Here is a 27,574-nt window from a genome sequence, read left to right on the forward strand (position 1 = left end):
GCATCACCCCCCCTCCCCCACGATCCTACATCCCCCCCCCAGCACCGCAAAGACAACTCTTACCCGATTGGGCACCGGTACCAATGCACAGGATGTGCCAGTGCCCGAAGATCCTCCCTCGTTGGGCTGGGCTGGGCTGGGCGGTGCAGGAGAGATCCTCCTTCTTCCTGTGCCGGGCTGGACTGGGCTTTGAGCATTTGCGCATGCTCAAAGCCTTCTGGTCTCGCTCTCTCCGAGAGATAGGGGATAATCTCAGAGAGAGCGAGACCAGAAGGCTTTGAGGCATGCGCAAATGCTCAAAGCCCAGTCCAGCCCGGCACAGGAAGAAGGAGGATCTCTCCTGCACCGCCCAGCCCAGCCCAGCCCAGCCCAACGAGGGAGGATCTTCAGGCACTGGCACTGGCACATCCTGTGCATTGGTGCCGGTGCCCAATCGGGTAAGAGTTGTCTTTGCGGTGCTGGGGGGGATGTAGGATCGTGGGGGAGGGGGGGTGACGTGAGTGGAGGGGGGAGGATGCCGGTTCGGAGTAGGCGGGAGGAGGTTTTAGCATGCGCGGTATACGGTATATTAAAATTTTATTACATAAATTTCTGTTCCCCGCGCGCTATACCCGTGTGTGCGTTTTACACGGGTGCGCGGTATATGAGTGAAAATACGGTAGAAAGAGTTTTACCTCATGCAAAATTGTCATTTCTTTAATAAGACATTATTTTTTCTGCAGCCCTCCAAGTACCTACAAATCCAAAATGTGGCCCTGCAAAAGGTTTGAGTTTGAGACCACTGGCTTAGACCTACACTTTCCAAGCACCCACTCTTGAATGTTCTGCCTCTAGTCATTAGATTGGAATCAATTCTATCTGATTTAGCAAGAAGTTAAAAAAATTATTTTTCCCAAATTTCTAAAGGGTAGATTTTCTTAAGGCATTGTAACTTTTTATAGTATGTAATTTCCTAGAAATGTTCTCATATCTTTGATTGTATGCTACGTTGAACCAAACAGTGAGTAATAGCAGAAGATAAGTATAGGATTGTATTGTGTAGGCCGGAACTATACACTTCACTCATTGATACATAGGAATTATTATATAGCAATAAAGATTGATAAACAGCTATTTCTTGAACTTTTCCAAAATGCCCTCTGATCTAGCTCACTCCATAACTCCTGCAGCAGTCCATTTTAACCAATAGGTGTAGTACACGAAAATGTTCAATTATGGTTACATTTCAGTCTCGCTGAAAGATGGTACAAAGTGTGGCTGCTCTTACTGCTGGCTGTAGTGCGGTTGCCAGCAAGCAACCGAGCAAGCAGCTGTTCAGTGTGATCTTGCTCACCCTGAATGTGCTCGATCAGTTTCTACACGCTTGGATGATGACATGAAACTGAGGATTGGAATGCGTAGTGCCAGCCTTCCACCGAATTATTAGTCCGAGGCAGTCTGTCTTTAACGTGAGAGTGCATATTCCAGAGAGAAATTTGAAAGTTTGGCATGGCTCGATGATTTACGTCGCCTTCTACCGATATAATTGTCTTCCCAGGAGTCATATACCGGCCCCAGTTCATCTGGATGGTTGTCATCAAGTTCCTCAAAACAGTCGGCGACATTTTCTGGGGGAACAAAACTTAATGCCAATAGCATTTTTGTATACAATCTGATATTCTCAATGTCACGGTAATTACTGGCCAAACTTCATTCTGAATTTTTCGCCACAAAGATTGTCCAAGAAGAAAGAGGCAGCCACTTCCTCCTACCACCGGATGCCCACCCCTCAGAACCACCTCGCGCCCCCCCTTCCCCCCGAAATCTCAAATCTGGATTACAGCAGGAGGGATGCTCACTCCCTCCTGCCACTGGATGCCCCCACCTCAAATCTGGATGAAAGCAGGGAGATGCCCAGTCCCTCCTGTTCACAGGCCGGCCACTCCAAAATGATGGGCCTTCCTGGTGGCCTTAGACACTTCCCTCTGTTTCCCAGTATACATCCCTCCTGCTGTCATCCAGATTTGAGGTACGGAGTAGGTTCGGGGGTGGGGGGAGGCCTGTGGCAGGAAGAGTGGGCATCCCTTCTACCAATTTTTATTGAAGTGCGGGAGGGGGCGGTTTGGCTGGTGTGTGTGTGGGAGTTTTACGGCAGCAGGAGGGAGTGGGCATCCTTCCTGCCTCTTATTTTGATACTGGGGGTCGTTGGGGGGGGGGGGGGAGTGGCTCAAATTTTTTTTAATGGGGCAGATAATGTGCATGTGAAACACACACATCATCTGTGCCATTAAAAAAAAAAGAATAAAGCCCCCAACAGCTGAGTAGCTTAGGGCTTCTTCTGGCGCATGTGTCAAAGTCACTCTCACAGCGACTGATCGGACCAGGATTATGGTGAACCTCTGTGTAAATCATTTGCATGCAAACTTGTTGGAACATCGGCTGCTGTTTCAGAATCGGCCAAAAAATCGGGCCACAGCAACCCGCACAGTTTTAGTGACTGTGCTTTGTGCATCTAGCCCAGAGGCCCCACAGCTGCCTAATATGCCCTTTTGTCCTGCCCATGTGAATAAATCAGGCAGTGACAAGAGGATGCAGGTAAAATAATATAACAGACATAAGCCTTTGTAGTGCAGTCCTTTAACAGACCATCTACTCAAGCAGGGATCTCAAAGTCCCTCCTTGAGGGCCGCAATCTAGTCAGGTTTTCAAGATTTCCCCAATGAATATGCATTGAAAGCAGTGCATGCACATAGATCTCATGCATATTCATTGGGGAAATCCTGAAAACCCGACTGGATTGCGGCCCTCAAGGAGGGACTTTGAGACCCCTGATCTACAGGCTACAGGATGTTTTTGTTTGTAACCAATCAGAATTTGCAGAAAATGTATTTGGATAGTGTCAGCATATAAAAATTATTGTGTCTCTCTTTTGTGTATTTGTCTCCATATGTTTTGCGTACATACAGTGACTCGGGCTTTACTATCTCTGCTTTCAGTTCTGCACGCAAACTGCTCAAGTTCGTTGAACCTGACTATCAAGTGGTTACTGCGCAGCTCACACTGTCACAATGAAGTTGATTTGGACGTAAGTCAGCGATTACCTTCTATTTCTAGAGATCCTTCAGAACCTGCACTGCGAGATCAGGTAGCTTGAGGGATGGGGGAAAGGGCCTGGATTAGTTGGAACTGAAAAGCGTGGCAGATGGTGAGAAGCGGAGCTGTAAATCTCTGCAGTGTCTATTCAAAGGTAACATCTGTCCCTGTGTATCACTTTAAGCAGGTGTAGTTCTTACATGACTGGGAAAGAGACCGCTCCTGCTCTGTGTTACAGTGTTGTCTGTGCACTCTGCATATTTATAGCTATTAACGAACTGTGCTCTGGTGTCCTCTTAACAGGTAAAGGCAGCAGAGGAATACCTGAAGATCTTCAATTTACAGCAGATGGATGGAGGGTTTGGAAAGTTCATTTTGCATCAGTATGACCCCATTCCCTGCACTGAACTTGACAAGAACACCTTGGTAGGAAGGCATTTACCCTTTGGGGAGGGCAAAGGGCAAGTTTCCAAGTTGCTTGACTTTTTTCAAATTATGGCCTTTCCAGCTTGGCTGCCATGGTAGAATTTTGCAATCTTTACATCTGTATCATGTGAAGGAGGGATGTGACTGTTTCTAATGGTATGTTTTCTAATATCTATTTTCTTATGGTTAGGAAACTTTGTTACCATAGCAGGGTTGTTTTTTTGTTTTTTGTTTTTAACTGGAATAGGGAGGGTGTAAAACGGGTACAAGTAGATTTTTTTTTTTTTTTTCTTACTCCATCAAAAATTACAAATACTAGGGGACACTCAATGAAGTTACATAGAAATACTTTTAAAACCAATTGGAAGAATTTTTTTTTCAATTGGAGAATAGTTAAGCTCTGGAACGCGTTGCAAAGAGGTTGTAGTAAGATCAAGATTGCATAACTGAATAGGGAGGGTGTAAAATGGGTACAAGTAGATTGTAATTTTTGATGGAGTTAAAAAAAAAAAAAAAATCTACTTGTACCCATTTTACACCCTCCCTATTCAGTTATGCAATCCCGATCTTACTACAACTTCTTTGCAATGCGTTCCAGAGCTTAACTCTTCTCCGATTGAAAAAAAAAATTTCTTCCAATTGGTTTTAAACGTATTTCTATGTAACTTCATTGAGTGTCCCCTAGTCTTTGTAATTTTTGATGGAGTTAAAAAAAAAAAAAAAAAAGACTAGGGGACACTCAATGAAGTTACATAGAAATACGTTTAAAACCAATTGGAAGAAATTTTTTTTTTCAATCGGAGAAGAGTTAAGCTCTGGAACGCGTTGCAAAGAGGTTGTAGTAAGATCGAGATTGCATAACTGAATAGGGAGGGTGTAAAATGGGTACAAGTAGATTTTTTTTTTTTTTTAACTCCATCAAAATTTACAAAGACTAGGGGACACTCAATGAAGTTACATAGAAATACTTTTAAAACCAATTGGAAGAATTTCTTTTTTCAATCGGAGAATAGTTAAGCTCTGGAACGCGTTGTAAAGAGGTTGTAGTAAGATCGAGATTGCATAACTGAATAGGGAGGGTGTAAAATGGGTACAAGTAGATTTTTTTTTTTTTTTAACTCCATCAAAATTTACAAAGACTAGGGGACACTCAATGAAGTTACATAGAAATACTTTTAAAACCAATTGGAAGAATTTTTTTTTTTTTTCAATCGGAGAATAGTTAAGCTCTGGAACGCGTTGCAAAGAGGTTGTAGTAAGATCGAGATTGCATAACTGAATAGGGAGGGTGTAAAATGGGTACAAGTAGATTTTTTTTTTTTTTAACTCCATCAAAATTTACAAAGACTAGGGGACACTCAATGAAGTTACATAGAAATACTTTTAAAACCAATTGGAAGAATTTTTTTTTTTTTTCAATCGGAGAATAGTTAAGCTCTGGAACGCATTGCAAAGAGGTTGTAGTAAGATCGAGATTGCATAACTGAATAGGGAGGGTGTAAAATGGGTACAAGTAGATTTTTTTTTTTTAACTCCATCAAAAATTACAAAGACTAGGGGACACTCAATGAAGTTACATAGAAATACTTTTAAAACCAATTGGAAGAATTTCTTTTTTCAATCGGAGAATAGTTAAGCTCTGGAACGCGTTGCAAAGAGGTTGTAGTAAGATCGAGATTGCATAACTGAATAGGGAGGGTGTAAAATGGGTACAAGTAGATTTTTTTTTATTTTATTTTAACTCCATCAAAAATTACAAAGACTAGGGGACACTCAATGAAGTTACATAGAAATACTTTTAAAACCAATTGGAAGAATTTCTTTTTTCAATCGGAGAATAGTTAAGCTCTGGAACGCGTTGTAAAGAGGTTGTAGTAAGATCGGGATTGCATAACTGATTTTAATAAAGGTTTGGACCAGTTCCTGGAGGTAAAGTCCATAGTCTTTTATTGAGACAGACATGGGGGAAGTCACTGCTTGCCTTGGATTGGTAGCATGGAATGTTTCTACTATGTGGGTTCTTGCCAGGTACTAGTGACCTGGATTGGCCACCTTGAGGATGGGCTACTGGGCCAGATGGACCATTGGTCTGACTGAGTAAGGCTATTCTTATGTTCTTATAGGAAATGTAGACAGAAAATGTAATTAACCAGAGTTTTGATGACTTTTCAATACCGTGTTTCACAAGTATTTTCAAAATAGTCACATCTAGCAGTTTGTTTCAATCATATATATTCAAGTAAGTAAAAATTTATCAAAGTCTGTGGAGCTCTTTACATCTGCATCTCTGATGTTAAACCAGTGTCTCTCAAACTTTCTCAAGCCGGGACACACTAAAGGTAGTGGCCACGGCTTGAGGCACCCAGAAGTGCGCAGACTTCGCTGTGATGACGTCATGCATATGCGTGACATCACGTCGACATCTGCGCATGTGCAGAGGCCATCCAGATGGGCCCTGAGACGCCAGTAGGGGATGCCAGCAGGGAAGAGGGCCGGAGAGAAGGAGAGGCACTGGCACCGGCTGATTGTCTACAGCAGGGTTTCTCAACTACTTCAAGCTAAGTACCCCCCAAGTCTAACAAATACCAACTGAGTACCCCAACTACAGACCTCCCTAGGCCCACCCAAGCTCTGCCCCAGATCCCATCCCCTTTACCAATTGTAATGCAATTTTTTCCATTCATTTTTCATATACACGCAATATACACAGCAGATATAAATTCGCAAAACTTCCGTAACACCATGACCCCTGCGGCTTGAAGTCGGATTTTGAATTGCTGAAAGTGCTGTTCCTCTGTTCTTGCTCCCTATTAACTGTCTTCCAGTCTGTTGTTTTGTTGTTGTTTTTTCTTAACACTTCGAACTCATGGGACTCCGGATGGGGAGGGGGGGGGAGTTTTGTATTGTAAAAATTTGTTTGAACTCTATTGATTGGATGATACCATTGAACCAATTCACTTATCTTTGCTCAATAAAAATCATTTAAGCATAATTTCTCAAAACTGACACATTTCAATCACTATATTTGAAAATAAAAATCATTTTACCCACCAGCAATCCTCTGCAAGCTGCTGTAATTAGCTTTAAAGGTGAGACTGGGAGGCGGGAGGACGCTAAAGAGAAGGGGGAAACATACAGGCCTTTGGCAAATCAGGTAGCGCTGGCGCCGTACCGCGTAGGAAAGTCAGCTGTCAGGCGCCTCTCTTCCTCCTCAGTGTGCCGCGGCACACTTGGAATCTCAGGAGGCACACAGTTTGAGATAAACAATAGATAGCATTGACATTCACACGGCCGTCGGTGTGGAAAGATTGCCTGCCTCTGTGCTAGGAATACGTTCAGTCTCCTGATTATTCAGAAAACATTTGAAATTGTACAGATTTTCTTTATCTGCAGTGCTCGGGATTTGCAGTAGTTTTCCTGCATGTTCAGGTTTTTTTTCCAGATCATCTGGGGTAGGGGATAAATAAACCAGATAGTTTACATTCAGCAAGCTTGTAGTCTTTGATTGTTTAGCTCAAGGTGGGAAGATCCCTGATGGTAAATATTGAAGAGGGCGGGGCTCAGGTTACATCCTGGTTTCATTTTTCCATTCTAAAACTCTGTGCCACCTTTGTTTATCTTTACTTTACAGCTGATGGATGAATACAATTAAATCCAAGTATCATAGTGTTCCCCCCCCACTCCCCTCTACACAAGAGTCACGACCTGCTAGGGAATAAATGCCTCAAAGTCCAGCTCCATTGCAGACTCCTCTTATTTCTTCACTTCCCAAGTTCCTGAAGCCCTGTATAACCCAAAATGTAGAAATCCTTTTGCTCAGAAGAAAAGGTGTGGTGGCCATGTTAGTCCACTCTTCATGGTAATATGTAGAAATAAAACAAAAACAACAAAGGAAAAAAACTAACGTATTTTTTGCTCCAGAAGAGACCCTTTATCCCCACCCAAAAGTGGGTGGAAATATCGGTGCGTCTTATGCAACGAAGTTAAATTTTTTTTAAAAATACCCCCCACCCATCCTATTGTACCTTTTTTAAATGTCCCGTTGTTGGGGGTACGTGGGCTGACTGCCACTTGCCTGCCTATCGCCGCCGCTGCTCCCTGTCGCCCCTTCTGCTATTGTTTCCCGTCGCCGCTACTGCTGCTCCCTTTCGAAGGTAACCCCTCCTTTCCTCCCAGATCTGAGGAAGACGAAGTTATCTTCAAAAGCTAATCATAAACTACATTTAAGTTTAGTCCAATAAAAAAGGTATTAATTATTCCTTTGTTTTTTTTTCTACATATTGCCTCAGAAAAGAAACTCCGGTTCCTTTTATGGGCCAACCTGTCGTTGAAAAAATTGCAAGAAAGGACTGTTAAATTATGTGGTATAAATAAAAGCTGCCAGAAAACCCTACTGCTAAAATGCTGGTTCTGGAAAAATTTTATTAAACAAATCCCCTGGCTCCCTGGTGCTGTTTCCTGAGTGAGACTACTCCCAAGATCCCCAGCAAAGCCCCTTTCATTTTCTCCCATAGAGTCTTTTCCTCCGGTTTGGCATGAAATGGGCCTCAGGCTTTCTCCCGTTGCTGGGGGGGGGGGGGTGTTGCTTAGCAGCGGGAGAAAGTGGCCATCTCTCCTGCTACTGGTGGGGGTTTTGCTTGGCAGCAGGAGAGAGTGGGCATCTCTCCCGCTGCAGGGAGATTGTTGTGTGGCAGCGGGAGAGAACGGTCATCTCTCCTGCTGCTTTGGGTGGGGGGGGGGGGGTTCGCTTCTAAAAACATCTTTTCTAGCAGTCTCTGACACTGCCATGTCGGGGTTCTAAACAGTGCTGTCACTGTATCAGCACCCCTAGACCATTCACTGATTTTTGTTGCCAAAAGCCAATGTTGCTCTTGGAGAATGGCTCGGCAATTTTAAAGAATCCACCAGAATGCTCATTTTAATGTTGACGAACCCATTTGCATGGTAGTGTCGGAGACTGCTATAAAATTTGCTAGAAATAGATAAGCCGTTTTGATAATCTGTTGCTAAAATACGTGCAGGCTGAACTGTCAGAAAACAGTTTAGCGACAGCGTTAAACTTTTGAGAATATGGGTCTCAGAGTCTGAATCCTAGGGACAATGTTGGTCTTATCTTCAGGACTAATAAAGCATCATGTTAAGACCAGAAAATGATTTCCCCCACTTCAGGTAGCTAGATATTAAGGGAACTTTCAGTCTGTACATGGAGTAAGGAAGTTAAGAAATAGTAATGTCAGACTTCTGGAATTCTTAGTTACTTTTCCAACAGATTAAGTTACTGTTAGATGTGTGTAAATTTAATTTTACAAAATTTGATTTCCTTTGAGACGCATCATAACATAACATAACTTTATTCTTCTATACCGCCACATTCAAACGATTTCTAGGCGGTTTACACAGAAGAGAAACTGGACAATCGGCGAAATACAAAATACTAGTAATAAAAGTACATGTTACCTAAAGTATTTAGACAATATAAATTTTTTGTTATGAATAAAACTTCAATTAGGAAATAAATTTATCAAATAGTACAGTCTTATGGCTCCTTTTATGAAGCCGCGGTGGCGTTTTTTTATCCCACGCACCTTCTTAGCATGCGCTAACCCCCGCGCTAGACGAAAAACTACTCCCTGGTTCTCCTCGTAGGGCTGTATAACACGAAATAAGATAGAAGGTAGGTAGGGGCCAATCTCCAAACCAGCTTAAAACAAATACAGGAGAACTTAAATATTATTTGTGCTTCTACCGGCAGCCAATGCAACTTTCGGTAGTAAGGACTAATATGCTCTAAGTCAGGGGTCTCAAAGTCCCTCCTTGAGGGCCGCAATCCAGTCGGGTTTTCAGGATTTCCTCAATGACTATGCATGAGATCTATGTGCATGCACTGCTTTCAATGCATAATTCATTGGGGAAATCCTGAAAACCCGACTGGATTGCGGCCCTCAAGGAGGGACTTTGAGATCCCTGCTCTAAGTTTAATAGATGCTGGCACTGTCATCTCTATTGTCCATTGATACTTAGTTTTTGGAAATCCATCTGAGGCCAAGTGAATAATCTACTGGAAAATCCGGTGGCATTATCATATGACACTGTGTTATTTGGTACTTCCATGAGAGCCAAGAGTCAAATCTCTTCTAATAATAATAAACTTTTGCTCATCATGACAGGGGTTGCCATACAGCAAATTATGAAAAATTGGGATCGGCTGAATTATAATTTTTGGTGGAATTCGTTATGCCAAATCTTTCAAATGGAATGGGTAATAGCCATATAGCAGGGGCATTTTAAGAAATTTAGGGATGTTTGGGAACCATTAACAAAATATTGTACAGAATGAATATTATTTTTTTCCCTTTGTTCATACACGTCCAGGGTGGAGGGGGGAGGGAATATTTTATGATTTATTATGCTTAAGTACAATGGTTGGATATAAGTGGGGAGGGATATGTTCATTTTTCTTCAATTCAAATATCAGGCGAACAGCCTTATTCTGCTCTATTCTCAATTTTCTCAAAATTTTCTTTGGTAATCCCAAATAAACAATGTTGCAATAGTCCAGTATGGATAACACCAATGCCTGCACCAATAATCTATTCTAAAGAATAGAGGATCAAAGTATTTTTTGATGGTCTTTAGTTTCCATTGCGTAAAAAGGAACTTCTTAATCACTAAATTCATATGTTCTACCATAGTTAAATGAGAGATCTTGAGGTTTGATTTCCACATAGAAGTCCTGGATGTGTTCAGTCTGGATTATTTAAGTTTGAGACCCCTCCACCTCCACATAGCCCAGAAAGAGTTTTATGTATAACTGCCTCAAGTTTCAGAATGGCATCTTGGCTCCATAGAGCTCTCAGGGATTTTTGTTTTTTTTGTGGGGAGGTTGTATTTTTAGTGTGACATTTAGCTTCAGAGAGTGAGTAGAGATACCTGAGCTGCTGCTGGTTTTATATTTAGCATGTTCTTAATATAGATGATAAAAAAAATTAATATCTATAATAGTTTTTTTAAACTTGAATCTTTATTAACAACAAACACTTACATAGACAAATAACATTGGCCTCAAAGTGGATCAAAAACAATACAGTCATTCTCAATCTACATAAACAATCGGGCAGTTTTTTTCTTGTACAATGCGCTGAACTCGCATATACCGAATGGGATTTTTTTTTTCCATGTCCAGCTTGCCTTGTAGTTTTTGGAAGATTGGTCTTTAAAGTTTTGAAGGGGCTAACATCGCTGATTTTAGCTGTTATGTTAAAATTTTATCAGCCATCAAGAGCCCTTAGATCAGCAAATGCTCGAGACTCGTGCTATGTCAGATTTCCAACTATTTAAGAAGGAGTTAAAGACTTATTTTGTTCTTCCGTGCGTATGATAATCTGGAATAAGGAATTTTAGATGGGCAGTTGTTAATGTGTGTTAGAGGAAGGATGACCAAGTTTAAATATTTATGATTAAGAATGATTCTAATTTTTTTTGTGTGCGTTTTATGTGAGAAATTTTATTATGTATGTTTTATTTTTGTTTGTTTGTTTGTTGTTTACTCTTCACCCATATTTTTTTAATGTGGAGCTCCTATCAATTACGGAGAAAAGACCTCAGTTTCTTCCAAGGGTCTTGGGTACTTGGAGGAACTCTATGATTTGCATGTAAGCTATCATAGGAAAAAACATCCTTGGTCTACAAAAACTCTGTTTTTGCTAATTCAAGTTAGTCCATCATTAAATCATCCATAAATATGTTTAAATCATAGGAGACCAGCACTTATCTTTTAAAGTTTTCTTTCCACTTGTGTCAGCAGTTGTAGAATCACAATCTCCCGAAGTTGTAACCACTGAAGCTTTCGTAAGAAATAATCAAATCCAGAATTTCCAACAAGGCCTTGTTTCGCAAAATTGCTGCATCGGGGGAAATTCATACAAACAAGAGCTACCGCTTCACAAATTGATTTTTACCCACATTGTTGGTTTCAATATCATTTGGGTGTTGTAATTCAATAAGTTAGTAGAAAACATATTAGTAGTAGTACAGGAAGTTTAACACAGTAATCAAGCAATATTAATATTTTGGGCCAGCCCTGTGACTCAGTTGCATTGCTGTGCTGCACATTATCATGTAAAAAATCTCTGATCTGTTTCCTGGATTAGCGGTCCCCGCTGTCCAGGTCAACTGAGGTCAGAGATGCTACACAGACAGTAACGAACTGCTAAGAACTTTGGATTGTGCGGTATATAAACATGGCCCCCTTTTTGCTAAATAACCAAACCCAAGTGGTTTTTAACAAAAATTCATACTCATGTATCTAATAATAACCACTTAATAATATACTCTGTATCACACTGAGGCCTCAGATTCGGAGCATACGCGAAGTCCTATCATGGACTAGAGACGATCAGCGTATTCCAAGCTCCACACTCCAGTCATAGGCCTCCTAACTGCACTAGTATATTAACTTCTAATTTATCAAAAAGTCTTTTTTCTTGTACTTTTTATCTTTTTCTCTTATTTTCTATACTTATTTTCAGAACAGCATTACTCTTATACTTTAAAAATTTTCTAGGTGCATTCTAAAATGTTTATACTAAATATATCTTCAATTGAAATACAAAGCATCCAAATTTTTAACAAGCAGACAGATCACTTATCTTAATAAAGACTTGAATGTTAAAGCCTTAGCCTTCGTCTATCTGAGCCGACGCGGCCAGCGTTTCGTGGAAATCAATTACACTCCACTGCGTCAGGGCCACTAGCCACAGGCATTAAGGCATCTACGATAGAATAAAATATACGTTATAGTAATAGTATGTTATAGTAAAGCACAACCAAATACTTACAGCGTGCTTTTAGACCTGCCAATTTACTCGAACAAAGGTAAAGGTAAAATGGCGACAGTGTTCGTTTTATACAGCTGGCAACCTTTTGAGTCACATGATTTCCTCTTGCTACGTAGTCACATTTTTTAAAAAGACAACACACGGTGAAACTCACAGATAACAAGTACTCGTAACTTGGACAGTAAGAACCTGATCTTTAATAGAAATGTTGCCATTCTATATTTACATTCAGGCCTTCAGGTTCTAAAGTGCCTAAACGATTTATCCAGCGTTGTTCGTGCTGGGCTAAATAACGTTTGAAGTCACCCCCTCTATAACTCTGAATAACAACCTCAATGATGATTGCTTTTAATGAAAAAAATTCATGGTTCTTTTCAATACAGTGACGAGCTAAAGGGGCGCCTATTTTTTGAATTTTAATATTGCTCTTATGTTCTATTAGCCGAATATTAAATTTTCTAGATGTATGCCCTACATACATGTATGCCCTTTTTGCTAAGTCATAGTAGAGGTTTCTACTGCGGCCTGGGGAGCTAAATGCGCCAACGCTGCTCCGATGCTCGTAGAATCCTATGAGTGTCGGAACATTTAGGGCTCCTTTTACAAAGGTGCGTTTGGGCTTTAACGTGCGGAATAGCGCGCGCTGAATTGCCCCGTGCGCTAGACCTTAACACCAGCATTGAGCTGGCGTTAGTTCTAGAAGCGTAGCGTGGGTATAGCGCGCGCTAAAAACGCTAGGGCACCTTAGTAAAAGGAGCCCTTAGTTCTCCAGGCCATGGTAGAAACCTCTTCTGCGGCTTAGTAAAAGGAGGATTATGTAAATAAATAAAATGGTACTCAGCATGGCTCATATGACATTTTACACTTTAGATACTATAAATCCCTTCCCCACAGAGTGGATTTGATTTAAATCATGGTTTTCTACAGAGAGATTTTTTTGCTGTGAAGGAACAGCATGTTGATCTCTGCAGGCACAAATTCACAGTTTTCAGAAATGCAAAACCAAACATCTGTGATGATATCTTCTAGATAGAAAAATTGCCTGGGACATTATGAATAGATGAATGGAATTAATTTACCAAAAAGTGTAAATAGTGCATGAATTAAAAACTGATCCTTATTTCCTGATGAATAACTTTTGCTCTATAATGTATCTTAAATAGAAAGCTATCCTTAGATAGATTTTGTTTTCCTCAAAAAAAGCATTTTATTTAAAACAATCCAATTTGGAATTTTAAAAATCCTATTTTTTTTTTTTAAATCATTCATTTTTATCCACCCTGCTTCTCCAGAAAGCTTGGAGTAAGTGGGTGTCTAAGGCAATACGGGATAAAGGGCTCCTTTTACTAAGCTGTGTTAGGGCTTTTAACACGCGGAATAGCGCACGCTACAATGCCGCTCGCGCTAGACACTAACGCCAGTATTGAGCTGGCGTTAGTTCTAGCTGCGTAGCGCGCGCTAAAAATGCTAGCGCACCTTAGCAAAAGGAGCCCAAAGTGACTCGATTTTACAGAGGTCACAAGGAATGTCTGTTGGGGGTGGGAACTAGAAAAATTCCACCTTTAGAAATATACTTTTTAATGTATCACTAGTATTACGCTAGGATTCTTCTGGAACTAGTAAGATCATTAATAACATGCACTTTGCTGAATCTGCATCTCGCTGCCCTTCTGCAAAGGAAAAAAACATAAGTCACTTGTGTCTTGGGTAGTGATCACTTTATAACCCTAATAAATACTAGGCCTCCAGATGACCAAAGGGGTGAAGGAGAGTATCATGGAAGAGCAAATGAAACTATGCACCTGTATTAATGAATCTATTTTTATGTATTCATGTGATCCCTTTGTGTTTAAGATGCCAAATTCCCTATATAAGGGGCTGGCTTTTGTCTAGAACAGGGGTGTCAAAGTCCCTCCTCGAGGGCCGCAATCCAGTCGGGTTTTCAGGATTTCCCCAATGAATATGCACGAGATCTATTTGCATGTTCTGCTTTCATTGCATGCTAATAGAGCTCATGCATATTCATTAGGGAAAATCCTGAAAACCCGATTGGATTGCGGCCCTCGAGGAGGGACTTTGACACCCCTGGCCCAGAATTTAGAACATACTATGTCTGCCTTTAAGACTTATATGCCTTCGTAAGTATATCGATTTATTAATAAACAATTGTTAAACTGAGCGCAAGCTAGTGTCTATTTCCACAGTTTTATATGATTTTCATCCTTGTTTCCCTTCGTTCTTGACTCATGTGCATTACTCATTAAACCGCTTTTCATGCTGAACCACTTTCTCTGTACCTAGCTGGCTGTTGTATCTTGTCTCCTTCCCTCTTTCACTGCACTTAGTTCTTCATAAGCTTCTAATTATCTATTTGTTTGTTTCTTTAGCTGGCAGTCCAAGTGTTCGAAAGACCTGTTTCACTGATATCTAAGGTAAAGTGGAAGAAGTTGCTCCTCCTCAGTTTCATTTACTCTGGAAGCAGTGGGATATCTGTACATACAGTTAATTTAGCTTTTCTAAAATGTCACTGCCAGAAACAGAATGTATCCTGAAGGAAATCAAACACAGGCTTCTTGTACCACAGGCTTCTTGTACAATCCCTATGGAGGCTGAACTCGAGGGATCTTGTATGTCTGGTAACTTCTGCTGCAGGGCTACTAAAACTTGATCCCTCCCCTTTGGGCTACCTGCTCGGGAGTTTCCTGTTATACTCGGTTTTGTAGTAGAAACAAGTGGAATTGTCCAATAAGAAAAGGTGCACAAAATAAAAGTGTCTTTTAACTCATCTGGTTAATCTGGTTATTCTTTATTCTTCCAAAAATACTCGACCCGACGTACATGTTTCGGCCCTACGGCCTGCGTCAGGAGTCTTGGAGATCTTTGGGTATATATAACCATGAGTATGGACCACTTTAGAATACCGTTTATGTCAGAACACCGTCGTGTCGCTACTTGCTGTAAAGCAAAAACTCGGTTTTGTACCTGCAGCTTCTCTGCATAGTTAAAATCGGTCTCTTCTGCTCGTGATTTTGTTTTCAGTTCTTATTCTTTTACCTGTTTTGGGGATGGAGAGTGAAATTGTGCAATCCTCTTTCTACATAAGAGTACTTTTGCTATTCAGTGCATTGGAAAAGAGACAGGCCTGGGGTGTGGTTAGGTTGGGGAAGGCCTATAATCCTTCATGAGATTTCCCTTTGAAAATACACCATTTGCAGGCTGACAACCATTAGGCTAGGCAGTGGCCTAGGGCAGCAGCTTCTTGGGGGTGGCAGAGAAGCTGTAGTCATGGCAAAAGAATAGATCCTGATAGGCCTGCAAACTGAAAGAACCATCATAGCTTACGTGGGTGGGTGGGTACCTTTTTCAAATAGCTCATTTACATTGTTAAGCTTTTGGACATAGCCCTCATTATTTAAAAAAGTATTCGTCCCAATTATGCATGACACTGAGGTGATCATAACTGCTAATTCTGTTAACATATACACAGGATCAAGCCATGTTCGCGAACCACTGGCAGAAGGGTGTCAATCATATCTTTCAGCTCCTCCCTCTTCATTTTTTCCTTCTGAAATCTCAGGGTGGGGGAAAGGATGTGCTTGAAGTTTAATTCATGGAACAGAAAGCTGAAAGTTTGCCTAGGCCGCCTTAATACCTTTGCTTCAGCCTGGCTGTGTGGTGGACTGCAAGCTTCCAAAGTTCCCCATGGGGTAATTTCATAACAAGATGCCTAAAATATAGGTGCCTGTATGAGAATTTTGATAATAGCTTTATAAAATAGGTTTGTATAGCGGACCCCCAGTATATACCTGCTCCAAATAGCATTGCACAGGTGCATATGTACTTCTATGTCTCATGTTTTAGAAAATATACAGTAAAGCCTTGGTTTGCGAGCATAATTGGTTCCAGAAGCATGTTTGTAATCCAAAGCACTCGTATATCAAAGCGAATTTCCTAATAGGAAATAATGGAAACTCAGATGATTCGTTCCACAACCCCAAAATTTTAATACAAAATACTATACATACTTGTATTGCAAGACCTCGCTCATTTACACTTCCGCAGCGTCAGAGAGAGAACCATCGGCTCAGTTGTGATACACGTGACGTGTGTATACTGCATGTACTCGTATTGCAAGACTTTGCTCGTATACTACACTCTTGCAGTGTCAGAGAGAGAAGAACCATCGGCTCAGTTGTGATGTGTGTATACCAGTGGTCTCAAACTCAAACCCTTTGCAGGGCCACATTTTGGATTTATAGGTACTTGGAGGGCCGCAGAAAAAATAGTTAATGTCTTATTAAAGAAATAACATTTTTGCATGAGGTAAAACTTTTTATAGTTTATAAATCTTTCCTTTTGGCTAAGTCTTAATAATAATATTGTCATTTATAGCTAAAGAGACATATGATCAAGAAACTATTTTATTTTACTTTTGTGATTATGATAAACATACTGAGGGCCGCAAGTTACTTGTATTGCAAGACATTGCTTGTATATCAAGTTAAAATTTAATAAAATGTTTTGCTTGTCTTGCAAACCAATGTTACTTGCAATCCAAGGTTTTACGGTATGTCCAAACTTACTTACAAATTGGATAAAAATAGGCACAAAAGAAGCAAAGTAGTAGGGGGTCTGACACAATGTCTCTCTTTTACTAAGGTACGCTGACCAATTAACGTGTGCTAAACGCTAACGCGTGCATGTTAGTCTATGGATGCGTTAGCGTTTAGTGCGCGCTAATTCGGTTAGCGCACTTTAGTAAAAGAGGGGAAATGTCTTCCAACCAATGTAAAGTTTAATAAGATCAAGTGTTTGTTTTTTTTCAATGTAAAGTTTAATTGGATCAAGGCTGGACACGGAGACATGTTTCAGCGGACACCCGCCTGCATCAGGAGTCACAAATTCTACAGTGAAACAAAAGAATTATATAAGATACAAACAATTAAATACAATCGTAAAATATTTTATAACAATTAGATAAAAATGTACCTTATATCATGTAAAAACTAAATAGTCCCAATAAAAACAGAAAAACCTACAAAAATAAATGTCATGTTATAAAAAGTTTGTGGAATAACTATAAATAAGGAAGAGAAAGGACCCATGGAATATGATAAAAAGAATTCATAATGAGTGACTGTAAACAACATTACTATAATAATTAAGAGAGGACAACAAACAAAGGCGCGCTAAGCATTTTAGCGCGGATTTAGCGCCCTGAATCAACAAATGCGTCCATAGGATAGCATGCACGCGTTAAATGAGCCAATAAATGTCATACACAATATGCTCATAAAATCAACAAATGTTTAAAACTATTCAAGTATACAATACAAACACTCGGTATATAACTTATTTACAACTTAAGACTCACATCAGTGAAATTGAATTAAAATTCTCTAAAAAAAACCAAAACAAAACCCCCAAAACAACTCTCCAAAGGCGTTGCTTATGTCCAAAAAGGGGAGAGGGGGCTAAAGACCTTTAAAAAAAAAATGCTCATGTGCACCATAAAATCTACAATATAAATACTAAGCATATAAGTCAAACCAGTAAAAGTATAAAGATGGACAAACAACTCCGCTAAAAAAGAATCTGAAGGGGACAGCAGAGCCCTCTGTTGAAGGAGGAGGAGTTGAAAACCTGGAATAGATTCCTTCTGCGCGGTTTCCGAGCCTAGGGAAAATACCCTATTGTCCAGAATGACACACCTACAGTGTTTCCCCCCAAAATAAAACAGTGTCATATTAATTTGGGGTCCAAAATGTGGGGATGTCTTATTTTTTTCATGTACAACAATCATCTCCCTTCCTCTCTCCTTTTTCCCCCCCATGTGCAGCATCTTTCCTCCCCTGTCACCCATCCCCTTGTGCAGCAGAACCCCACTGACCCTCCCACCATGAGACTGACATACCTCCGTTCAGAGCGGAGGTATGTCAGGTCTCACCGGGGTGGGGATTGCTGAAGGTATTGAGATACAGAGCCACTTACCCCTATTCCCTCAAGGTACAAAATGACAGGGGGACAAATTTTTCTCCATCCCCATGGGAACTCATTTTCCTATTCCATCATGGTGAGTTATTTTCTTTCTTCTGACCCGTTCCTGCAAGCTCTGTCCTCATCTTCAGAAGCCTCAAACACTTTAAAATCATAAGTGTCAAGGTTTGTGCGATTAAAGCAGAACTTACAGGAATGGGGCAGGGACAGCGACAAAACGCGCAAGGACGGGACGGTGAAATTGAGTACCTGTGGGGATGGGGAAAAATTTGTCCCCGTGCCATTCTCTACCTCAAGGTAATCTTTTAGTCCAGTAGAGAGATCTGACACACGGCACCACAAGAAGTGCTAAGGGATGGAGGAGGAGTTTTATTATATATTAAGGTTTTCCTATTTCTCAAATCATTTACAGATTCCAGAAGGAGCCCCTGAGGTACTTGAAGCTAGTGCTGACAAGAAGCAGGTGAGTTGTGTTTCCCAGTTCAGTGTCCCTTGGCACCCTCCACTGTCACTAGTACCAGTAGTTGTAACCTAAGGACAATGCCGGGCAGACTTCTACGGTCTACGTCCCAGAAATGCCAAAGAAAGACAATTTAATCATGAATTAATAATTATTAGAACTGTTGGGAAGACTGAATGGATTGTACTATTTTTTTACTAAATTACCTGCACTCTTGGATGGATTCCAGCTCATCATCACTTCCGATCCATTTTCTATGCCGCCTTCAGCGGCAGCACTTCTGGGACAGTACTGTGCAAACAGGGAGCTAGTGGCCTCCCCACTCTGCTGCCCTCCATCTATCCACCCTGTCACCTGTTAATAACTAAATCCAAAAAGTTTGATCATGTAACACCGCTCCTCAAAAAGGCTCATTGGCTTCCTGTTATATATAGAATTACTCATAAATTATGTACAGTTATTTTTAAAACCTTATATAATAAGACCCCAGCATTTTTATTTAGATTACTTATCCCTTATTCTGCAAAGAGAACCTTACGATCTAGCGAACAAAATCTTTTATCCATTCCCTCTCTTAAAATTATTAATACAAGGAGACAATTTATCTTCTCTTGTACAGCACTGCAGACATGGAACGCCCTCCCTATGTTTTTACGGGAGGAGAAAGAGTTTGTAAAATTTAAAAACGAGTTAAAAACTTTCCTTTTTAGAGATGCATTTGCAAGTTGATCTTTTATCTTATTGCTTTGTTTATTTTATTCCCCCTAAATGTCTTATTATCCTGTTGTATTTTCCTTTGATGTCTCTTCTTTTCTTTACAAATTGTATTTCACCCATCCTTACCTTGTGTTTAACAATGTTAATTTTTAGCACATTAAGTTTATTTATTAATTGTATGGACTGTTTTGTTACCCAACATATGTAACTTTTTAAGTGTACACCGCTTAGAAACTTGGTTTAAGCGGTTAATCAAGTCATCTAATAAACTTGAAATTTGAAACTTGAAACTGATCTAAGACCATTTAATGCATCCTTTCATGGTGCTGAGTGGAATCTGGGACTTGAGGCCTGCTAGCCTCCAACTGCTGAATTATCTGTGGTGGTTTAGAATAAATATGCCTCTCTCTCGTTGTTCATATCATCTTTGTACACAGGTGGCAAAGAGAAGCCCTCTTGAAGTGAGCAAGTCAAAAGAGGAAAAGCCAAACCCAGAGAAATCACAGGCTGGAGAAACAAAACCAGAGAAAGCAGAAGCTGGAGAGCCAAAAGAGAAACCAGTAGAGCCACAGAAAAATCCCCAGGTGAGAGTCGTGTAGAGCCAACCTGCTGTGTATTCTCCGCACTCTCGGCTGTATTTTTGATCTGGGCTTTATATAAGTGACAGAGTCAAAAACTGTGCGAGTGAGAGGTGAGACACGTCTAATGGTAAACAGTGTTTATTCTGAAAATAGGGGTGTACTTGGTACTTTCTTTTCAACAGTCTTGTAGGCTATATTGTGAGAGGACTATTTGGAAAGGTTTGCCTATACCTGATAACCAGAATTCAGAATCTACAACAGACAGACCAACAGACAGATCCTGGACTGCCTTTGAACTCGTATCCGAACCCCAGATCTCTAAACTCTGTCTCAAACTGAAATCCTGCAAATGTACGTTAGATCCATTCCCTTCCTACCTATACGAGAATATTCCTGCGCAGGCCATCTCATTCTTCACCAGACTTATAAACTCTGCTTTACTATCGGGCCTATTCTCCGCAGAAATGGGACATATTGCCTTGTCCCCATTACTGAAAAAAGCCAATCTTCCTCTCCTTCTAACTACCGTCGCATAGCAAATATCCCTCTCCTGACTAAAATGCTAAAGGCCATCATATCTACCAGCTCTCATCTTACCTAGAGAGATTCTCCATTCTCTTACCTTACCAACACGGCTTCAGACCCAAATCCCTACTGTTCTCATTAATCTCAAAGGTACAACAATTACATTCTCGCAATAAATTTGCTGCCCTATTACAATTCGATCTATCTGCAGCTTTTGATGTCATCTACCACGATATTCTAATTTATCAACTTTCTGAGATCGGCATCGACTCCACAGTCTTAGAGTGGTTTTCAAGCTTCTTATGTTCCTGCTCCTACACTGTCAACACAAATGGCACCACGTCCGCTCCTTGGAAACTGACTTGTGGAGTCCCGCAGGGATCACCCCTATCCCCTGTTCTCTTCAACATCTATATGTCCTCCCTGAAACTCTTCCATCGATCTCCCCTTGAAACTATCTATACGTATGCTGATGACATCCTTGTCCTTCTCGAGACAGACTCGAACCTTAGCAACCTCTCTGAGAACATCACAGCCTGCATAATGAAACTCCAGTCCTGGTCCCTCTCAGTTCAAATGAAACTGAATGAGTCCAAAACGAAACTATTCTGACTCGGCCCAAAATTAGAACAGCCACCCACCCTCTTCTCACTACCCTCTGGAGCCACACTGCAGCTCGCGTTCTCTAGCAAAGTTCTTGGCATCATTATTGACTCTTCTCTTTCCTTCAATGACCACCTCAACTCCCTGGTAAAATCATGCTTCTTTAGCCTCCACATGTTGATGAAAGTGAGATCCTGCTTCCATCAACAACATTTCACCGTCCTTGTTCAATCTATCATCCTCTCCAGACTAGACTACTGTAATTCCATCTATCTAGGTCTAACTAAAAAAAGCCTTCAAAGACTTCAGCTAATTCAGAACATTGCGGCCAAGCTGATCTTCGCAAAACGCAAATTCGATCATGTTTCCTCACTTCTGTCCAAACTTCACTGGCACCCAATAATTTCCAGGGTTCATTTCAAATGCGCCTGCCTAGCTTTTAAGATCCTACACGGCATCCTCCCTCCACTAATCCCTCTTTCTTGGAACTCCTCGAGCCCTGACACCACCAAGTCCACCCAAAAACTTAAACTATCCTTCCCCTCGCTAAAAGGTATCCTCTATGTGGGAAAATTGGGCAAATCTCTCTTTCTCAGAATCACAGAGCTCTGGAATAATCTTATTGCCCCACTATGGAATCTGGGCTCCTTCCAATTATTCCGTAAGCACCTGAAAACTAGGCTCTTCACAAAATTGTAATGTTCTCTCCCCCCCCCTGGACTCAACATCCAACCCCTCTATGCTACTCCTTCCTTTATTAAACTCTTGTAAACCGTGCCGAGCTCTATAATTATGGAGAGGATGCAGTATATAAACTTAAAGTTTAGTTTAGTAGACAGCAGGTGGATAATGCGAAGGATCTAGTGAAGTTTGAGGAATAGTCTAGAAACATAGAAAGATGACGGCAGATAAGGGCTACAGCCCATCAAGTCTGCCCACACTATTGACCCACCCTTTTAAGTCTACTGACCCTCTTAAGTATAATTGTAATTATACTGCCACTCTACTGACCCTCTCTTTCAAGTCTAGACCAGGTTACTCAAATATGTTAAGTGGAGGTTTGGAAATTTCATCTGTCTGAAATCCAAGGTCACAGGTTACCATGGATGTGTACCAATCAGTAAATACTTAAAGCAGAAGCAGGCAAATTTAAACTTTATGCGTGCTTCTGTCGGTAGCCAATGTAACTGCCGGTAGTAGGGTGAAACATGATCGAATTTCTTTAGTGCGAAGATTAATCTGACCGCTGCATTTTGCATTAGTTGTACACGTCGCATATTTTTTGGGGAAATAGCTAAGTAGACGATGTTACAGTAGTCAAGTTGACTTAGTACGAGGGATTGGACCAGGAACCCAACTTTGGGCGTTGTCTGAGGATCATGGGAGACAATGTTTTTTTGTTTTTTTTTTGGCCGACAATTTTTTTTTTACCAGTTGGTTGAGAATGGCAGTTAGTTGGGTGATGGGACAAAAGCACGTGAGACTTCAGCGCGCAGACAATTCATCGCAAGACCCCAGCGCGCCGCTTAAAAAGTTGTTTTTAAAGAGTTCCGATGGAGGGTGTGTTTTACTTCATACTCTTCGCCACATTATAAAGAAAACTTAACTTTTTCCTAAAAAATCGAGAAAAAGTTAAGTTTACTCTATAATGGAGTGTTCCAACCCCCCCAATGGCAGTGCAAATAGTATGAAGTAGACTGGAGGGGTTCCCCACTTACACCCCGTGTCAGAGCTCTTTTAAAAGTAACTTTTTGGGCGGCGCTGGGTTCTTGCGCCAATTTGTCTGCACTGCAATGTCGGCGTGCTGAAGTCCCGCGCACGAATGACTATGAACCGTTAGTTGAATACTGATTAACTGAGATTCTATTTTATACTGGAAAGAATCAATCCAGAGGGTGGCTACTAAAATGGTCAGTGGTCTTCATCCTACAGCATAGGGGGACAAAAACCTCGATATACTTTGAAAGAAATGATGGAGAGGGGACTTAGGATAGAGACATTTAAATACCTCTGTGGAATAAATGCACAGGAAGTGGATTTCTTTCATTTATAAGGAAACTGTGGAACAAGGGTGCATAGCACGAGAGTGAAAGGGGATAGACTCAGGATTCAGGAATAAAGGAAAGAAGGTATGAGGTGATGGGGTATTACAGTTTGTTCAGAGTTTTATGCATGAGTGGGGCAACTATGTTGATTCTGTATGCTCAGGGGGGAAAAAATAATCTAAGGGAAATACTTCTTTATGGGGAGGATGGTGAATGCATAGAACAGCCTCTCAGTGGAGGTGGTGGGGATGAAGATTATCTGAATTCAAGAAAGCATGAAACAAGCAGGAAAATCTCTAGAGAGGAAGGGATTGGAGAGCTTAGTTGTTTGTTTATTGAAATCTTCTAGACTGCTACTAATGACTGGGGAGTCGATTCAGAGCAGTTTACATAAGCTTCTGTAATGCTGTTATGATACAGAGTTGGCGTTTCTGAGATGCTTTTTCAATACAGACGCATTTATACCATAATCAATCCATTAATGGATGAATGGACAGACTGGATAGTCCTTATGGCCTATATCTGCCATCATTTCCCGTATTTGGGTTTGTCTCTTCTGTCACCATGTGTCTTACACGGAGGGGTAACCGTTACATTTAATAAGTCTAACACACTGCCAACTCTGATTTCTTTTTTTATTCACTTGATATACTGATATTCTTGACAAACTGCTCATCTACCGTATATTCTCGAATATAAACCGATCCAAATATAAACTGAGGTAATCTTTTTTTTCCCTCCAAAAAAAGGAGGAATAAAAGTTGACTAGAATATAAACTCAGGGGTTAATATTCAAGGGCAGTGCCTTGCCCTGCCAGGCTCTGCACCCTCTCTCCCCCACCTCCCTGCTCTGCCAGGCTCTGTACCCAGCCCCCCTCCCTGCTAGGTTCTGTACCCTGTCACCCCCCCATGTCTTGCAGACCTCCACTGGGCCTGCCATATGTCCCTCATGTCTTGCAGGCCTCCATCGGACCTGCTATAAGTCCTTCCTTCGCTCCTGCTCGTTCAGAGCTGCTAGCTAATTGGTTGCCGGTCAGCTAACGGCTCTGCACAGGCAGGAGCAAAGGAAGGTCAGTTCACCATTGGACCACCGGGGATATAAAAGGTACAATGGGGAAGGGGGAGGGAGGTAAAGGTTTATATTAGAGTCAGCTGGGATAGGAAATGGAAGGGATTCCTTCTTTCTCTGCCCACCAGGTTTCACAGCAGGCCCGGCAGAGGCCTGCAATAGGTTCAGGAGGGAGGCAGGTCAGCGCTGACCTGAATATAAACCGAGACCCCCCCCCATTTTTGGGCCCAAAAATCTTGGTTTATATTCGAGTATATATAGTAAGTATCAGAGGCTTATATGATGACAGATTTGATTATTTTGTTTATTGTTGTGCAATAATGGCCTTAGAATCATTAAGTACTTCTGTTAACACTGCATGCATAATTGTTGAGCATATAGTGTACCACTTGGCACATGCCCAGGATTGCATTTCCAGCTCTCCCTGTCTCTCTCTTGCAGGTATTTTCTGTGGCACAGACCTGGGAAGATGCACCCTACATGTTCATTTTGGAGATTACTAATAGGAACACAAAGGAATCCTGGGAGCTTTCCAGTATGTGCTGTTTCTTTGATTTACACAGTGGTTCCAGTGTGCTGTTCTGGGTTGTTGTTTTTTTTTTGTGTGTGATGCAAGTTACAGACCACTGGGGAGAGCTGTAAATCAGGTTATGCCAGCTCAGTACAAGTGGAGTGACAGTTTGGGAGATACATGTCATATGTATAATAATTATTTTTTAATGGTCGAGCTAACAATTTGAGGATTATAAATTTTCCTAAGATCTTATCAATCTCTCCTCGAGAAATGCTGAAGCGGTGACTTTATAGAAATATTGGAAATTCCTGAAAGCTCTTTACCTCCTCTTACAAGGGTATATTATCTTCCTGTTAAATCCCAAGTCAAAGAAAAAGTTGAGGAACCTCAGGAAAGACCATTGGACATTTCTGCAATACTGGAACAATCGGATAGAGAATTGGCTGCTCCAGCCACTCTCTTGTTGTCTGTGGCTTTGGCTCCAGACAAGGATTGGATATTAAAACTTTTCTTTCAAAATAGATCCAAGGGCTTCCTGGGACATCATATTCAGATATTTCCTGATGTCTCTAGAGAGACCCAAAAAAGAAGAAAAGAATTCTTAATTTTGAAACCTGGAGTGACTCAAATAGGGGTATTTTCTTTTTGAGATATCCATGCAAATGTGTTGTCAGATACTGTTCTTTGAAGTATATTTTTACAGATCCATCTCATTTGATAAGTTTCCTCTCAATGAAGCGTCTTGAGAAAGGAATAGCTGCACCTAATGAAGTTTAGCTCTCTGTACTGCAGTAGACATACGTTTTTCCTTAAAAATGTTCTTGATTAATTTTGCTCTGCTCTTTAAATCTTGGTTCCAGTTATTGAGGACTAGTGTGTGATCAAATGAGTCTATTATATGTATTCATATATTTCTAAGTTTGATGTGTTTTTCAATCTTAGAAAATAAGTTAATTTGGTTTTTGATCGCACTTTTCTGTACAAGATTTTTATGCTTGGTAAACATTATAAAACTAGTCTTTAAGCCCGTTACATTAACAGGTGCTAGAAAGCAGCCCCCTTTCCCTCTCCCCCTCCAGTTCCTCCCTAACTGTCTCTCCGTAGCCCCCTTCTGTCTTCCCCCCCTAAGCAAAATGATCTGCCTCCCAGCACACCCCTCCCCCCGAAGCAGCTCTCTTTCCCTCTACCCCTCCAATTTCTCCCTGACAGTGTCTCCGTGGCCCCCCTTCTGTCTCCCCTCCCAAGCAAAGCTGTCTGCCTCCCAGCACACCCCACCCCCCAAAGCAGACCCCTTTCCCTCTACCCCTCCAATTCCTCCCTGACTGTCTCTCCGTGGCCCCCCATTTTGTCTCTCCCCCCAAGCAAAACTATCTACCTCCCAGCACACCCCTCCCCCAAAGCAGACCCCTTTCCCTCTGCCCCTCCAGTTCCTCCCTGACTGTGTCTCCGTGGCCCCCCTTCTGTCCCCCCCCAAGCAAAGCTGTCTGCCTCCAAGCACAACCCTTCCCCAAAGCAGGCCCCTTTCCCTCTCCAGCTCCAGTTCCTCCCTGTCTCTCCGTGGCCCCCCTTCTGTCTCCCCCCCCCAAGCAAAGCTGTGTGCCTCCAAGCACACCCCTCCCCCAAAGCAGGCCCCTTTCCCTCTTCCTCTTCCTTCTTCCCAGTTCCTCCCTGTCTCTTCGTGGCCCACCCGATTTTCTCTTTTCGCGGTCTGGCCAGCTCCCCTAGTCCCTTGCCGCCACCGCCACCCCCTTCCCTTCCCGCAGTCGACAAACCTCTTGGCTCCAGCAGCGGCCGCAGCACTGTAAACACGCTGCTTCGCGGCCTCTACTGCCGTGTCCCTGATGACGTCATCAGAGACACGGAACAGCAAATCAAGGCAGTAGAGGCGGCGAAGCAGCGTGTTTACAGTGCTGCGGCCGCTGCTGGAGCCAAGAGGTTTGTCGACCGCGGGAAGGGAAGGGAAGAGGGTGGCGGCGGCGGCAAGGGACTAAGGTAGCCGGCCAGACCGCGAGAAGAGAAAATCAGGTGGGAGGCTCAACGGGGATTAGAGGGGGAGGGGCGAAGACGACGACGAAGACTGAGCCCTTGCTTTCTCCCTAGCTCCCAGTGCCCTACCGGTCTGTACACCGCGATCTGGAGAGCAGGGAGTGCAACGGTTGCGGCTGGCAAGCAATGCGGCTGGGAAGCAGTAAGGCTGGGGACTCGCGCATGCGCACGTCTGCAAAGCCACGGACATACATCTCACAGATCAGGGATTTCAGATCACGCAGATCTGAGTGCGCATGCGCGTCTAGCGTTTTATTATATTAGATTGTATAAATAAATAATTTAAAAAAATTAATAATTGTTTTTTAAAAATTATGATCCTCATTTCTGACTTTTCTTTTCCACTCCCTACTCCCCACCCCCAGTTGACCTGGAGATGAAGCATCCCTGGTATCTTTACACTTCTGCCTCAGAGTGGCCCCTCATGATGGTAAGCTTTTTGCTTTTACATTAAATTTCAGCTCCAATTTATATTCTGCATGTACGGTACCTATTAGTGCAGATTACAATAAGATAATCCAGCTCAAGTTAGATACTGGGAACATTTATTTATTTAAAATATTTATAACCCACATCATCCACAGATCTGTGTTGACAATAAAACCATATATGTTATCTTAAAATTAAACATACTACATCAATTCACACATACCAATAACATAATAACAAAAACTTCAGATCA

General features: G+C 41.6%; 1 protein-coding gene across 2 annotated transcripts in view; it reads left to right on the plus strand.

The window, feature by feature from the left end:
• LOC117365362 (transmembrane protein 87A-like) overlaps positions 1 to 27,574 on the plus strand; it is a 64,258-nt gene that overhangs the window by 9,896 nt on the left and 26,788 nt on the right. For both annotated transcript variants that reach the window (XM_033955720.1, XM_033955722.1), the window contains 7 exons: positions 2,976 to 3,064; positions 3,376 to 3,498; positions 14,723 to 14,767; positions 18,745 to 18,795; positions 19,947 to 20,093; positions 24,774 to 24,867; positions 27,258 to 27,322. In XM_033955720.1, coding sequence (XP_033811611.1) covers positions 2,976 to 3,064; positions 3,376 to 3,498; positions 14,723 to 14,767; positions 18,745 to 18,795; positions 19,947 to 20,093; positions 24,774 to 24,867; positions 27,258 to 27,322 — 614 coding nt within the window. The remainder of the gene's footprint in view (positions 1 to 2,975; positions 3,065 to 3,375; positions 3,499 to 14,722; positions 14,768 to 18,744; positions 18,796 to 19,946; positions 20,094 to 24,773; positions 24,868 to 27,257; positions 27,323 to 27,574) is intronic.

The sequence above is a fragment of the Geotrypetes seraphini genome, chromosome 8, assembly GCF_902459505.1.
Source record: "Geotrypetes seraphini chromosome 8, aGeoSer1.1, whole genome shotgun sequence".
Lineage (NCBI taxonomy): Eukaryota > Metazoa > Chordata > Amphibia > Gymnophiona > Dermophiidae > Geotrypetes > Geotrypetes seraphini.